The following is a 16,251-nucleotide window of genomic DNA, read 5'->3' on the forward strand; positions in this document are numbered from 1 at the left end:
TGTGCAGATGGCTGTTGTGATCTGTAAGTTTTTTCCCCTTTAAATAAAGAACACCCTATTAATCATAACTCCAAACTGGTGTGGCCTTGTTCGTGACTTACGCCTTCAGGGGAGAAGGAGGGAGGAGAAGAGGAAGGATATAAAAGGGAAAGGTGGAGAGGAGAAAGGATCAAGATCTACATTTACTAAGGTCTCCAGTCTCCAGGCAGCTCTTCTATAGTCACACTGAACTGAAGATTCAGGGTGACCAGGGTGCTTTACAGAAAAACAGGGAAGACAGACAGACAGACAAACAAACCAGCCACATATTTCTGGATTCCTAGTCCTTACCATTAAAGACTCTAACCTTAATTAGGCTGGGTTGCAACCTAACTTCACTGAGAATTTACCAAAGGCAGCTAAATTACTAAATGATGTTCACAAATACAGAAAGTAGCCTCTTTGATGAGTTTCACAGGCCAGAATTAGACAAAGATTAAGAGGTTCACATGAACGAAGTCAGCACACTTCCTCTGTGTGTTTTAATCCCTTGAGATATGCACTGAGTATCACAATTATTCAACCTTGTCATAAATATAAAACTCAAAAAAATGAGTAAAGCTATATTAGAATAAAACTTGACCTGAAAATAAATAAAAAAAAATAAAAGCAAGGGACTAGATTTGGCCTGTGCGCCATAGTGGCTCTAAGAGTGGCTTTCTAACTGGCTACTAGCTTCTCTGATGACACAGATCTAGAGTTGGAGCTGAGGCTCTGTAGGTCCAACAAGTTTACAGGAGATGCTGGTGACACTGATGCTGCTGGGCCAGGGACCAGCACTCGGGAGGCGGAGGAAGGCAGATCTCTGAGTTCAAGGCCAGCCTGGTCTTCAGAGCAAGCTCCAGGACAGACAGGGCTATTTTACAGAGAAATGCCAGCCTGGTCTACAGAGTGCGTTTCAGGACAGCCAGGGCTTCACAGACAAACCCTGTCTTGAAAAACAAAAAAATAAAGCAAACAAACAAACAAAGAATTCTGATATAGATGTCATAAATAAATGAAGACCAATTTACTATAGACATACAAATGTCACACATTAGATGTTTAAAACTGTGACAGACAGCTTTATATACAGAGGTTACCAACAATTCTCCCATGCCCGCAGAAGCACATCACTGTACAGCCAAGAGAATAAAGCCAACTTTATTCTCATATCTTGAATTTGACCTGGCTGTGACTGCAGCAGAAAAGGAAGCGGTTTGACTTCCAGACCTTGGTCTTAAGAAATGACAGGTGCTAGACACCCAGGCAACACCAGCCAGGCTTCACAGCAGACACGTGGACTCCTCTGGCCACAGACAAGCCACCCAGCCAGAGGCAGGAGCAGAGGCTAGCTGGCGGCTTCACCTGCTGACCAATAAACAAGAGTGTGTGTTTTTCTAAGGTGCCAAACACTGGCGTGGTGACCACACACAAGATATTGATGGTCATTTTGGGTTTCCTGCTGCTGAGCTCTCTTTGATGCTGCTGTGGCTTCCTCTGCTAACAGAGTTCAAACAGGGAGTCATCCTGCAAAGCTGTACCCCTTCATCCCTCCGTGTTTCCATCTCGAACTCACTACAGGTGCTGGCAGTGACTTCTCGCATTGACAGTGTACACAGCTCATTCCTCCGTGTCACTACCCTGGCCTGGATAATTCTATTAGAGTAAATTAATTGTTACGTCAGCTGTTACTTCTTGGTGTTTTTACCTGGCTTGTGATGATAGCTAACCCAAGCATTTTTTGATTTTTTGATTCTTTCTTATTTTTAGTTATTGAAAAAGTTACATAAGCAAATGAAACTAAATGTACATATTAAATCTTAGGAAGACTATAGGTTTATAGTCTCAAACTCTTTTTTGAAAATTTCACTTTCTAATAATACTAAACTGACCAAAGTGAGCTAATGTTTTTTTTTTCGTTACTAAATAATTCTTTACATTTCAACACAATTTATTTAAAACATCTTAATACAGAACTGTATACACATATATACAAACACTATTACCAACTTCTGGACCTTATGGTATGCATTACTGCATTTCAGAATTCATTTCATAATGTATTTCATAAGACCTGCTAAGCAGGTCTATCTGCACCACGTTGAACAACTTCCCATTAATTACACCCAGAAGACAAATACAGTAGCTCACTTTATCTCCCTCAACCTAAATCTTTTTATCTCAAAAGTTATTAAATAAATCAATGGTAACAAATGGATCATATAATACTTCAACTCCAAGTGACTATTGCATACTGAAAAGATATTTAGGGAAATAGATACATATATAGATATGTATGCTCTAAGCTTCTGCAACATAAGAAACAGTGATCTTCTGTGAGACTGGATCCAACACCAGAACAAGTGACCACTTATGTGATTACCAAGTATAAACTAAAGCCAAAATACCTCCTAGGACTGCAGAAATTAAATTATGAAATTAGACTATAGACTATATCAGGATGTTTTCAGGGACTAGGGAGATGGCTAAGTAGTTAAGAGCACTGTTTGCATCTCCAGAGAACTCAAGTTTGATTCCCAACACCCAAACAAACAGTGGTTCACAACCACCTTTAGCACCAGTTGTTCCAGGGGGTCTGGTGCCTTCTTCTGACCTCTGTGGGTACCAGGCATGCTCATACATGTAGACAAAACACTCATACACATGAAATACAAATAAAAATAAATGCGTCTTTTTTTTTGAGGCAGAGAGTTGCACCTGCCCATTTTTGAAACAGCTAACAACTCAAATAACACTGATATATAACTTCAGCCACAATAAGACCAGCCCAGTCCCCCGACTCCCAAAAACATTGCACAGAACTCAAAGTGGAAAAATAACTTTAATGAATGTTATTTTATGGTATTGAGTTTATTATGGGGGAATATCATTTTTCCGCAGTGGTGAAGCCATTGGGAAACTGTCCACGCTCCAGGAATAACCATGGCAGCCATGCTCAATGAGCACAGTAGGAAGAGACTTACTATGGAAATGAAGAAAGCGGACCCACTTCCCTTCTTCCCCGCCACACACACCTACGGTGGTTTTTATTTCCACCCCAATATAAGACCAAGCAAGTCATCTCATAAAAGACTGCCACTCAAGAGTGTCAACTGGGGGCTGGAGAGATGGCTCAGCGGTTAAGAGCACTGACTCCTCTTCCAGAGGACCCGGGTTCAATTCCCAGCACCCACATGGCAGCTCACAACTGTTTAAAGATCCAGTTCTAGGGGATCTGACACCTTCACATCAATGCACATAAGATAAAGTTAAATAAAAATAAAAAATGTTTAAAAAATTAAAACCATCATGGCATCACCTACTCACTGATACTTACTGTGTGAAAATTTATCATTTCTTGAAGACTGTCAGAAAACTTGGTCAAACTTGTCTGTAAGGAAGAAACCAAAGGAAAATCAAGTCACTTGCAAGCTACTAAAATAAGTCACAAAGATATTACTTAGCATGTAATCTGACAAAACTCAGGTTAGCCTGTAAACAATAACACTTACTTCCAAGGACAACCTCAATAACTCAAATGATCTGCAGAGGTCGTGTCCACCACAAGTCTACATGTGATAACATGCTAAGGCCTAGAAAAATCAAGGAATTGGTACTGCCCCATCCGCAAAATGCGATCCTAAAGGTTTGACAGCATCAGCAGAGTGCCTCTGTAAGCAACTCTGGATCACGTAATTATCACAACATACCTGTTTCTTCCCAGTCTCGTTTCCACCATGAAAGAAACATGAGTAGCACTACAGAGTACAACAAGGGATATGCGCTAACCCGGGGCCACAGGCCAGCCAGAAGCAATACAGCTCCAGGCACACAGTTGGGTTCTGTTCTGATCTGATGACCTGATTCTGCTCGTGACCCCTGCCTGCTTCAGCTCACCTGTGTGCACGCAAACCTCAAGTCTGTGAAGCGAGGGTAGGGCAGTGATGCTAAGTATGCACAACAAGAAATCAAACTTTAACACATTAATTACTACCTTAAAAAAACACAACTGTGGAACATGGCTCCGAGGAATGGCAGCCTTCTACTCTGGCTAAGTTCACTCTAACCATTAGTAGGTAGATTAATACATGATGATAATCTCATCACTTTACCTGTCATCTCAGTGATACCAACCTCGACAACGGCGTCATTGCTAGAATACTGTGCTAGGTCTCGGATCCCGTTCATGAACTGTTTATTGGCCACACAGAAGGCTTTGCCAGTGTCAATCATGGCGATACAGAGCTTCACGAGCTGGAAAAGAAAACAAAGTCGGAAAGGAAGTGAATGTAGATGGGCCTTAGTCGACCGTATTAGCAGTTACACATGAGTTAGCCTACTCGATACAAATCACATTTCATCAGTAAGTAGAGTAGTGAACGACATTCTCCTTTGCCTTAGAAGGTAAATTCACAGGAAGAGCAACAGCAAAAGGTCGACCTGTTAGGACCCTAATGGAGGAAGGTCATTGGTTAATTAATAAAGAAACTGCTTGGCCTCATAGGTTAAAACATAGGTGGGAGGAGTAAACAGAACAGAATGCTGGGAGGAAGAGGAAGTGAGCTCAGACTCGAAAGCTCTGCTCTCTGGAGCAGATGCGTGATGAAGATCCAACCCAGGATGGACATAGGCTAGAATCTTCCCAGTAAGCGCACCTTGGAGTGCTACACACATTATCAGAAATGGGCTAGTCCAGGTACGAGAGTTAGCCGAGAAGAGGCTAGATATACTGGGCCACGCGGTGTTTAAAAGAATACAATTTGTGTGTTGTTATTTCTGGGTATAAGCTAGCCAGGCGGCCAGGAGCCGGGTTGTGGGACGAGGCCCGCAGCTCCTACAGGACCCAAAGGCCATGTGACAACATACCATCCCTCTCCAGCATATCACATTCAAATCCATAATTTAAGCCCATAAGTATTTATTAAATCCTCCTAAAAGAGGAGCTAGGGAATGGAGCTCAGAGGTAGAGCACTCTCCTACACGTGAGTTCAGTTCATCGCGCGCGCGCACACACACACACATGTGTACACACACACACACGTACACCCTAGAAGAAAGAGAAAGTGTATGGGCAGCACTGTGATGAAAATATAGCTACACTTTTCAGCTGTGGTTACTGGAGAAAAGCACATAAACTGGCACTGTAAGTTAGCCACGCGGCTCAGGCTTGCCCCATCAGAGCAGACCTACAAAATGACTAACCAGCCTCACTGGCAACTACTGGGAAAAGAAGGGTTTCTCCAATGCCTGTGTTGGGCATCAGCCTTTCCCTGTTCCCTTCCTCCCTCCCTCCTCCATCTCTCATTGTATCTTCATTGTGATTCATCCACATGACATATGGGTGTGCTATATACATGCAGCATAATAAAATACCCAGAGAAGGCCAGTGCTGGGGTGTGGCTGAACTGTAGAGGTTACCTAGCATGCAACAGGCTCAAATCTAATCCCTAGCACCAAAAACAACAACAACCCTACAACAAGTGACAAATTAATAGCCTCCAAGGTATATTTTAAAAAATAATATTTTTACAAATACTAATATTTCAATAAAATACATGCATATTCTTTTGCATGCTTAGAAAATTTCCGCAAGAATTTGAAAGGCACTAAGTGGGTATACTCCTCCAGCAGAGGGGTCAGATGGTCAAAAGGCACTAGGTGGGTATACTCCTCCAGCAGAGGGGTCAGATGGTCAGCAGCTTTCACTGGGCACACTTCTCCTGCCTTTGAATTTTGTTCCACATAGGTAATGTTACTCAACAAATTGAATATCAAAAATAATTAAATTAAAAGGAAAGGCTAATAGTACAGCATGATTAAAACTGGATTTTCAGCTCAGTCTATTTAAACTCAAATCCTAATGGCATTTAAGTGGATCTAGGTGACCTTAGCCTTAACAAACTTGCAAGGCTCCCTGCATAATAATAACAATGGCACTAACCTACAGGAGACTTCTATCCAGAGCCACCACACAAAAATCCCAGCAGAGCCACCACAGGTGCATGGCAGCTACCCAGCAGAGGTCGGCTTCCCTGTCAGCAAGGTTCCTGGCTGCTACTTACTTCTGTTTTCACTTTATAAGAAACAACGAGAAGGCAGAGAAGGGAAAGTAGAGAGGCGACAGAGGGTTTGCGCAGAAAAAGAGATTTTCATTGCTGCAAAAGAACGTGCTGTTTCTAGACTAGGAGGAAGAAATAAAAACATTCCCACCAAGCAGTATGAGAGCACTGTGTCAGTCTTAGTGGTCAGCCACGCAGGGCCACAGTGGATGCACACAGGGCCACAGAGGAGGCAGCGAGAGATCTGTGATCTATGAAGAGCACTGTGCCAATCTTAACGGTAAGCCACGCAGGACCACAGAAGAAGCGACAATAGACCTGTGACCTGTGAAGAGCACTGCATCAGTCTCAGCAGTCAGCCACGCAGGGCCACAGCAGAGCCACACAGGGCGACAGCGAGGCCACGCAGGGCCACAGAGGAGGCAGTGAGAGACTTGCGATCTGTGAAGAGCACTACAATAGTCTCAGCAGTCAGAGGATGTCAGAGAGTGGTGGGCTAGCAGCACTCTAGAGCTCAGAGACTACAGCCAAACAGTGAGACTGTGGCCACAGACATCTGTGACACCATTAGCACAGCCACCACCACAGGAGAACAGGCGCAGAATCACACTGTAGTTGCCCAAGAGGAAGGGCTGGCTTGGTGATGTAGAAAGGGCAGAGATTTTGCCTATTAAATGGCAGTGATGGATAAAAATATAACTAAATAATAAAAAGCTAAAAACAGAGTTTTTGCATAGGTATAAATGTCAGCATGGTCTAAAGTGTCAGGCTGGTAGCCTAGCCTATTCGTCCAGCACCTTTTCACTAAAGGATTACTGTGTCACAGGCATTTGCCAGTTGATAGGAGCACAAACAACTCATTGCCTGGTAAGTGACCCCTCNAAACAGAGTTTTTGCATAGGTATAAATGTCAGCATGGTCTAAAGTGTCAGGCTGGTAGCCTAGCCTATTCGTCCAGCACCTTTTCACTAAAGGATTACTGTGTCACAGGCATTTGCCAGTTGATAGGAGCACAAACAACTCATTGCCTGGTAAGTGACCCCTCCCCTCCCCTCTCCTCTCCTCTCCTCTCCTCTCCTCTCCTCTCCTCTCCTCTCCTCTCCTCTCCCTTTTCCATGTTTAACAGGTGGAAATTGAGGAGAGATTTCACAGACAGGTACCAAGCACATCAAAGAAAAGATGCAGTAGACACATCTACTAGTAGATCAAATCTAGATGGCAACTGTGAGACGCCATGATGCTGCGAACACCAGAAAGCCTTCCAGAGTGCATACCTGGACCCATGAACATGACCACTCGGGCGGACTACACAAGCCAGAACCAACTACTGGTGGCATACAGCATATGCAAAATAACCATGCACTAAGTCACCAAACAAGTTTAGTCGGGCACTGGTATGATTTACAATGATATCATAAGCAGAACTTACCCTGCACGATGTTATGAAAGCTGGGAACTGAAGGCACCACCCCCAAAAGTTCCTCACGTTGCCATAGTTCCATAATCACCATCCCTTGTGTGCCTCATGGTCTACTCTAACATCCACAGCACCAAAAAGACAATAGCTCAAGAATCTGGACAGGTACGCTTATTTTATAGGGAATCACGATCTTACCCCAGAGAAACACAGAAAGTAACTGTGGAGCTTTGAGAAGAAAGGCAGGGGTCGGGGAACAATATTTTAAACACTATTAAGTTTCCACACACTCTGGGTCCCCTTTGGTTAAGAAAGACTCTAGGATTCCAGTATTTTGATCATTTAAGATTTGAAGGATCTTTGGGTTAAGTTTGACTGAATCGGAACCTGCATCGCCCCGCCAAAAGATGACTGGGTGATGCCTATGTACCACAGGGTCCGAAAAGACTGTTTTACATGGCAATACCATTTAATTGTCCAACCAAAATCATTGTCAGGAGAGGAATTTAATCTGTGCGCATGCCTATCTCCAGGAATCTGGAGAGATATCATCAAACAGCAGTTATGAAGGAAGTCTGAACAAATGGGTCAAAAGCCATGCAGTTCTCATTCAAATGCTTCTGCCTGGTACACAGCAGACAATGCTTCATGGACATACATCCAAAAACCATTGTCGGTAACAAGAGAAGATGGGAATCAGCGTATGCTTACCCTTATATAAGATATAACTGTATAATTGTTAAGTATTTTAAGTATTTCTAGAATTAGCTTAAAAGGGGAATGAACACTTAAAATTTTATTTGAATTTGATTTACATCTAGGATTTACAACTAAATTTACAACTAGGATCATAAGCTTATATATAAAAATCCATCAAGTATCAGAAATGACAAATGAGACATTCTGATGGAGAGAACAGTAACAAACTTCTAGCTAAAGGAACCTCTGTGGCTTCTGAAGTCAGATGTGAACACAAATCTTTGTTCTGACAATTGAACAGGCAAGCTACTGTCTGTCTCTAGGCTTCATTTCCTCTGGTGTCCAATCAGGAGGACAGCACCTACTCAAACAGAGATCCCAGTGACATAAACCAACTCCAAGTGAGGGCACTACCCATTCACTAGGAAAAATAAAGAACGAATGTTTTTCAAAGTTTACCTTATCGAGTTTTAGTTCCAGCTCCGCCACATCTCCCTCTACTTCTTCCAAAGCAGCCCTAGGAAAATTGAATATAAAGTCAGCTAGTTTATTTCTTTAAAGGTATACTTTACTTTTGAAAAATAATTTTCCATTCTAAGTGAAGACATAGATATGAATATCCTTTATGTAAATTTAATGATTATGCAATGCCACAGATAATAGGCTAGGCCAACAAGAAAATACATTAGGCAAACTTATTTTAACATTTATTTTTAATTACATGTAGTTATGTATGTCTGCATGTGGTTTTGTACACATACACACAAGCGCCCACAGAGGCCAGTGGTGTCAGATCCCCGGAAGTAGAAGTTGGGACAGTTGAGGCTTCTGATGCCGTGAAGGTAACCAAACCCAGGTCCTCCAGAAGAGGAGCAAGTGGTCTTAATGCCAAGCCATCTTACTGTCCCCAGGCTAACTTACATTTAATCACTAATATGATTCAAATTAATAACAGTATTCTGAACTGTTTGTTTTAAAAAAAAATGAGTTAGGGTATGTAAGCAAGATACCAGAAACTACAGAAAGGACACATTAATCAAATAAAATCATCCAAACGCCTACTTTCAAAAAGAAAAATAGAGGAAAACATTTTAATAGTTGGGCCTTAACTGACTCTGATTTGTAGACAGTGAAGTATATGGACCAAAGAGCAATGCACTAATAGTCAAAGGGGCTTTTACTATGAGAAATAGCTCATAAAGATCACTTTTCTCCTGTCGATATAATTTTAATATAGGAAAATCAGCAAAGATTAGGTCGCACAAAAAGAAGAAAGTAAGCAGTGAGCCAGATGCTCTTAACGACAAAGAGAAAGCCGCTGAGGCCACAAGGCCACATGCCAAATGAAGCAGCTGCAATTAGAACGTGTTAAGGGTACGATTTTACACTAAAAATGGTGTGTAATAAAACACAAGTTACACGTGTTCTCTGTGTGTGCTGGCCACAGGATCCCAACCCTTAGACATGCCGACTTTCCACCGCAGAGCCAACCATACTCCCCACGCCATTTCCGTATACCTACTGATGTTCTAGCCATATTCCAACAGTTATTTTAAGAACTAATCAAATTTTGCTTTAATTGGATATTAATGGGAGACTTGCTTCTTCTCAAGCAGTGGACCAAACAAAAAACAGCCAGGATATAAACCCTATTTCCTATTTCCATAAATACCTTGGGTGACCTTTGAATAAATAATTTATCAGTTCCATCTAAGGACACACATTTTTAAAGCTTCCAAATCTCCAAGATTTAAAATCCTGTTAGTTATTCAGTAAGCATGCGCCATTGTAACTGAGATCCTCTTGCATATGCTTCAAGAACACAGGAGGCGGCAAACCCACAGCACAGAAGCCAGAATGCTGCTTCCTGGCCCACAAGCTGGCCGCGGTCTTCAAGTGTTGTTCTAAGTACACATTGTTCCCTCAGCTGGGAAATACAATCCTCACCTATCCATCATTTAAACTCACCGCACACCTGAGCCAAATAAACCCATCTCTATAAGGAGACTGCAACTGACTTAAAACTAAGATGTCCAACAGCCAGAAAAATCTAGATAACTGATAGCCTCTTCTCTTTAGGGAAGGGAGCAAGTTCTTAAAAGAGGCTGCAAGGCATGCTGGGAATCCCAGCACTCAGAAAGCAGAGGTGGGAAGAGGCTTAAGCCTAGGAGTTCTAAGCCCTGAGACACCTCATCTCAAAATAAATAAACAAATGAAGTCCATCTTACTGACAGGGAAATATGTGCATGAGATTAAATTATTACACAGAGGAAGAAGAAAATCACACAATTAGGATAATGTTAATTCCAAAAAAGCCCTGTTGAAACCCAGACTGGTAAATGTGCCGGGAACTATATTATGCAGAAGAGCGGGGATTGGAGAACAGGCATTGTAGAGAAGGATTTGCATTCTAAGTGTACCTCTGGATAAGTTCAGCATTTTCAACAGTGGTACATTTATTCAGACAACTCCCCAAGAAGTGGCTTCCTTTGGGACTTGTCCCTCCTCGCTCTACTGCACGACAAAGGCCCCTGAGTTCCCAGCACACATGGTGCACACCTCTGCCACTGTCACTTCTCTGACTGACAGTCTGAGCTGTCCCCAGCAGCGCAGACACTCAGAGATCTGCAGAGTCCAGGAGCAAGCACATTAGCTCTGACTTTCAGGAACTTCGTTTACACTTGAACCTTTTACCTTAACTCAATTTTCAAATTATTATTTGTTAAAATGAGCAACATTAGATTTACTTAAATCACTAGTCTCTTCTAAACATATACTTACAGACTGATGAGATTTTATATATTATTCAATCTTATTTCGCTGATAATACATTCCTCTATCAAATGCACAGACATGTTAAGGCTGGTGCTGGCCGAGTGTTCTGTAGTCCCAGCTGCTGAGAGTGAGACAGGAAAGTAGAGCCCAGGAGTCCATATCAGCAGGGTAACAGAGCAAGACCATTAAAATAAAATATAAATAAATAAACATGTCAAGGGGGCGAGGAAGGCTGTAAGGACTGACCCAGTCATCAGCCACAGTGTGACAAACGCCAGCAGCTTCTCCTCTTTACTCCACCCTGTGTCTTCAGCTGAGTTCTGGTTCTTTTCTCACTAATGTAAAGGAACCATAATAAATCATGTACTTGAAAAAATAATAAGCAAATCTATACAGCCTTCCTTATCATTCCTCTGTAACTTTCCCAGATACTACTAAATATTAAACATTTTTAAGTGCAAGTCATTAAAAAGGTCAAAATTTAAGGCTCCATTTCTTCCATAGCTTAAAATTTAATGTTAAAAAAAAATTCAAGGTGGTGGTGGGGATGGCTCATTGGGAAAGCAGTTGCTTTGAATGCTTAAACGCCGGAATTTGATCCCCAGAGCCCACATAAAAATGCCAGGAGTGATGTAACCCCAGCATGGGTAGGTGTGGGGACTCACTGGGCAGCCAGAGAGAAAGTCTATCTCCCAAGGTGGGGGGGGAACAGCTTTCCTGGGGGTGACACCCAACACCACCCTCCAGCCTACACGCACAAACACATGCACAAGCAAATACATGTGCATGCATATGTTCCTACACACATGACCACACACGCTCCCACATACACATCCTCCCACTTTGTAAAACAATCAAACTTGGTCTGTAGCTCAGGGTTAGAGTGCTGTTTGCTAGGAAGTGCAAGTAAGGACCCTGGGTTCCATCCCAGTTTGTTTGTTTTGTTTTGTTTTTTTTTTTAACAAGCCCCCCCCCCCCCCCCGATTTTATTGTCAGGTGTTAAAGTTGCTGGGTTTGGGAAGCAATGTGGATTGAACTAAGGGCCTGTGCATGCCGGCATTTCACCACCAAGCTACATTCTCGGCCTCTACAGATGTTAAATGGAAAAGAAAAGGGCAAGGAGAGAAAAATCACAGAGGTCAGGTAAGCCTGGGTCATAGCTAGCTCCATAAAGCCAAGGAGCCCAAACGGCTTTTACACTGCTATTATATATATATTTCCTCAGTGTGTCTGTGTGTGTAAAGTTGGTCATGGTGACACACCTATAAGCCCAGCACTCAGGAGGCTGAGACAGCACCTCAAAATCAAGGTCAACCTGGCTGCTTGCTTTTTTTCTTTTAAGGCAAAGCAAAAACACCCTTCACTTCAACTCCGGCAATATCCTTACAATGGATTAGTCAAACTAGGTCACACAATTATGCAATGAAAAGTGCAGGAACAAGATATGCAAGATCACTAATAAGCACACAAATGTCCTCCGGCAGTTAAAGGCAGACTGGAGACTCCAAGCCTTGACTACCTGCTAGGAAGATATCAAATATAAAGTAATGATAAATACTCAAAACACTGTACAGGGTTGGGAGGAAGCTCATTAATAAAGTACTTCACTATCATGAGCAAGGCCCTGGATGGGATCCCAACACCACCCACAAAAACACTCACACATGTATGTCTGTGTACGCATGCATATAATGTACGGATTTTGAAACTAACATTTGTAGCTCTTGTTTGGTAGAATATCTCTATTGCAATAAAAGACATACATGAGTATTTATACTCTAAAGAACTACTGTGTGCCACGGTTAAATGACACCCCCCAGCCAACTTCCTCTTTGAGAGCAACAGTCCTTTCCAACTTGAGCAATACTGGCCTATTCTCTGCAAAGAAAGGACAATGGCCGGATCAAGGACTGATCCAAAGGCAGCCCCATGGCTAACGGCAAAAAAGAGTGACACAAAGCCCCCCCAGCAAGACACAGCTCCCCATGACAATGAGCATAAACCCTGGAAAGCCATTTCTTAAAAAGAAATTTCTCACTAAAGCATTCCTATCATGATTCCTATCCAGATCCACTATAGCAAAGCTCTGTGAAGTCTCTATAGTGAGAGACCGGGGAATGGGGTTTTTATAGACGCAGACTTTGTAACCGACTAGCTATATGAACCATTCCATCTATAAAACACAGACCACAAGGTCTACCATAGAAAATGCGACCCATTTTGAAGACTTTGTGAAAACTTTAGTAGCTGGTGACGACACCTACACAGCAGAGCTGAGTACACAGCCGAGGTCTCCCAACCTCAGGCCAAGGACTCTGACATGACGATTTGGCATTCAGAACCCCTCAGAGCTGAGCAAACACAGGAAAACCCACACTGAAGTCAGAACAAAAGCAAGGCAGGACTCGGCGCACGAGATCAATCCCCAGGCACTACAAATCATAGAGTTGCCGTGAAACTTTCGTTTAAGTCCCAATGAATGGAATGAAAAGGTCTGCCTTCCCCAATTATCTTAGGAACGTAACTACTCTTATTTCCTCCGACTGGAACCAACCAACATGCAGGCTCCACGAGAAACTCTAAAATGAGAAAGAAAAAATGAAGTAAAAGCTATGTCAACAAATATGAACCCCTACAGAATATTGAAGCTCCTAAGTCTCCACTCCATCACCCATAAAAGCTTCAGATCAGCCTTGATGCGCCTGCAGTATTATTCTAAGACCTAACGTTCTGTTACAACAGCATTCAAAACAAATGCAAAACCTAAATTGATTCTCTTTTTCCTTCAAGCTCTTGCTTGTGCTTTCAACAGAATTAGTTGACTGACTGAATGAATGAATGAAAACAAAGTATAAAATATAAAGTCTTTTCTGTATTAACAACTTCAGTATCCCTCAGAGTATCTAGCCTCTGTGAACATCATGTAATATAGGAATACAAAATGGTGGGATTTTTCAGTTGTTTGATGAACAATATTTTAGGAGGAACAGTTACATACTTCATACAGATTACAAAATACCCTGCCACACTCCCAAAATAAAAATAATTTTTAAAAAGGGGTTGTAACTTAAAACACATAGTTCTTTACTTCTCAAGTCCTCGCCTGTCACCATCATCCACGGTAAAACCACAGGAGATGGGGAAGAACACGGTCTAAACTGTAAGCAAGCCAGTGTACAGAGAGGAACACAAGCAGCTCGTCGGGAGAGCAGGACCACATCCTCCAGCCATTACACAATCATCAATCACTCGGTAAATCCCAACTCACAACTACAGAATAAAATAAAATAAAAAATAAAGGCTAAGCTTGTGTTTATTATCTAGACTATTCTATTCTGCACAGCCATGCTGGATGGAAGGAGGAGATACACAGGGGCTTTGTCCCCAGGATTCCACTTCTCTCCAGGACAGGCAAGTGACTCTCAGCCACAACTGGCATCTCCTCTGCGTGCAGACAGCAATGTTTATCGTGCACAATGGCAAATACCCGCTATTGACAGGACACCAACCTAAGGAGCCACTAGAGACATTTCCATCGGGTATGAGATTATCTTCCCTCCTCAGAAAACTCAAAACTAGTTCAGGAACGTATTTGCATGTTTTCTTCCTCCCCTAACAGCCTGTATTTCTTGTTAGGGGAGTTAGTGAATTCAAGCAGGTGAGATGCCAGGTTAATTACTATGGGAGTTAACGTCATGCCACAGGAAAAGGTGGCAAAAAAAAAAAGCCCACTTGTTACGCGGGGATCAATGAGTGGGCAGTGACAACCGTGAGTGTTCTTCCACCTGACAGGGTTTGAAGGAGAAGGAAGGGAACGAAGGGAAGTGGTCTAACAGAGGAAAGAGAACGCTTAAGGGAAACAAACAAACACAGGCTACATACGGCTGCCTGCAATTGAGCCCAAACACAAAAGCCAAGAGTCTTCTGTCTTAACATCACACACGGGCAAACTTCCTTCAGAAAACTTTTTAAGTTAACGCTCTACAAGGTCACTCTACTCCCAAGAACTATGGGGTTTGACAGGAAAACTATCAGGTTTGGAGCACTGCATAAAGAGATAAAATCAAATTTACCCAAGGACCTCAGATTCGGTGCTTACATTATTACTAGAGGTTTCATCAACAGCTTTAGAGAGCACTGTAGACATTATGGTTTAGAAAAGGCAAAGGTATTCCATGTGGGAAGAATACCACGGCTGGTGGACTATCAGGGTGACGGAGCAACCGAAAGCAGCTGTGACTGACAACCGACTCCAAAGGAGGAAGGAAGGGGGGGGGGGATACTCCTAGGTCAGGCTGAGACAAAACTGCTGCTAAGATGAAACACAGCTGCTCCCAAATATGTTCCAGACCCCTAGGAACACCTAGTGACAAGAAGTCTACTTCCCATCCTCTGGCATTTTACATTCTGCATTAGACCTTTGTACGTGATGTTGCATTTATCATCTGAGAAAAGCGCAGAACTACAGAAAGAAAAAATTAAGAGGAAACGAGCAACAACCCCAAACCAAGAAACCTTAGCAAATGACTGAATGATAAAACCTTTTAAAGAAAATAAAACACCTATGCTTACAAAGGCGTAACACTCACTACTGCATCTCCATTCAAAGCCTGTGATCTCACAGCGCTCAGAAGGGCGCAGAACAACACATTAAGGAGCATAATGAACAGGCAAGGTTTAAAGGCTATTTCATAGTATGAACAACCTGGGCTAGTAAAATCGTGGCGGGTGAAGAGATGGCACAGGGGTTAAAAGCATGAACTGCTCTGGCAGAAGACCCGAGCTCAGTTCCTCACACCCACATCAGGAGGCTCATAGCCAACTACAGCTACGGTTTCAAGGGATCCAGTGTCCTCTTCCGGACTCCTTGGTAGCGTGCACCTGCACGTGCACATTTCCACACACACATAATTTAAAAGTGAATGAAGTGACAACTGTGCTCACTTCAGACTGAAGGCCTGACACAGTATAACAGTAACTCTGTTATTGCTCTGTGTGTCGAGACTGAGAGGTCCCTCAGACAGGAGCTGTGGCTCTCTTAGTAGTCTATTCTAGTTCAGTTAGGGACCAAGCAAGTATGGTTGACTAAATGAAAAGAAGCATGGATGGGTGGATGACATCTAGGTGAATAAAACATTTTAAAACTGTGGGACTAGAAAGATGGCTTAGTGTTGAAGCACTTGACAAGTCTAAGACTGGCATTTGGATCCCCGGCACCCACATAAAAGTCATATGGGAGGGAGGGAGGAAGGGAGGGAGGACGGAGGGAGGGAGGGAGGG

At 42.7% G+C, this 16,251-nt stretch overlaps 1 protein-coding gene across 3 annotated transcripts in view; it reads right to left on the reverse strand.

Annotated features, from left to right (window-relative positions):
* Positions 1-16,251, reverse strand: part of Acap2 (ArfGAP with coiled-coil, ankyrin repeat and PH domains 2) — a 110,436-nt gene that overhangs the window by 59,920 nt on the left and 34,265 nt on the right. For all 3 annotated transcript variants that reach the window (XM_050159813.1, XM_050159811.1, XM_050159812.1), the window contains exons 2-4: positions 8,656-8,713; positions 4,156-4,275; positions 3,359-3,412 (exon numbers count right to left, since the gene is read on the reverse strand). In XM_050159813.1, the coding sequence (XP_050015770.1) occupies positions 3,359-3,412; positions 4,156-4,275; positions 8,656-8,713 (232 nt within the window). The remainder of the gene's footprint in view (positions 1-3,358; positions 3,413-4,155; positions 4,276-8,655; positions 8,714-16,251) is intronic.

This window comes from Alexandromys fortis, unplaced genomic scaffold (genome assembly GCF_014885135.2).
Source record: "Alexandromys fortis isolate MF-2015 unplaced genomic scaffold, M_Fortis_MF-2015_v1.1 scaffold_119, whole genome shotgun sequence".
In the NCBI taxonomy this organism is placed as follows: Eukaryota; Metazoa; Chordata; class Mammalia; order Rodentia; family Cricetidae; genus Alexandromys; species Alexandromys fortis.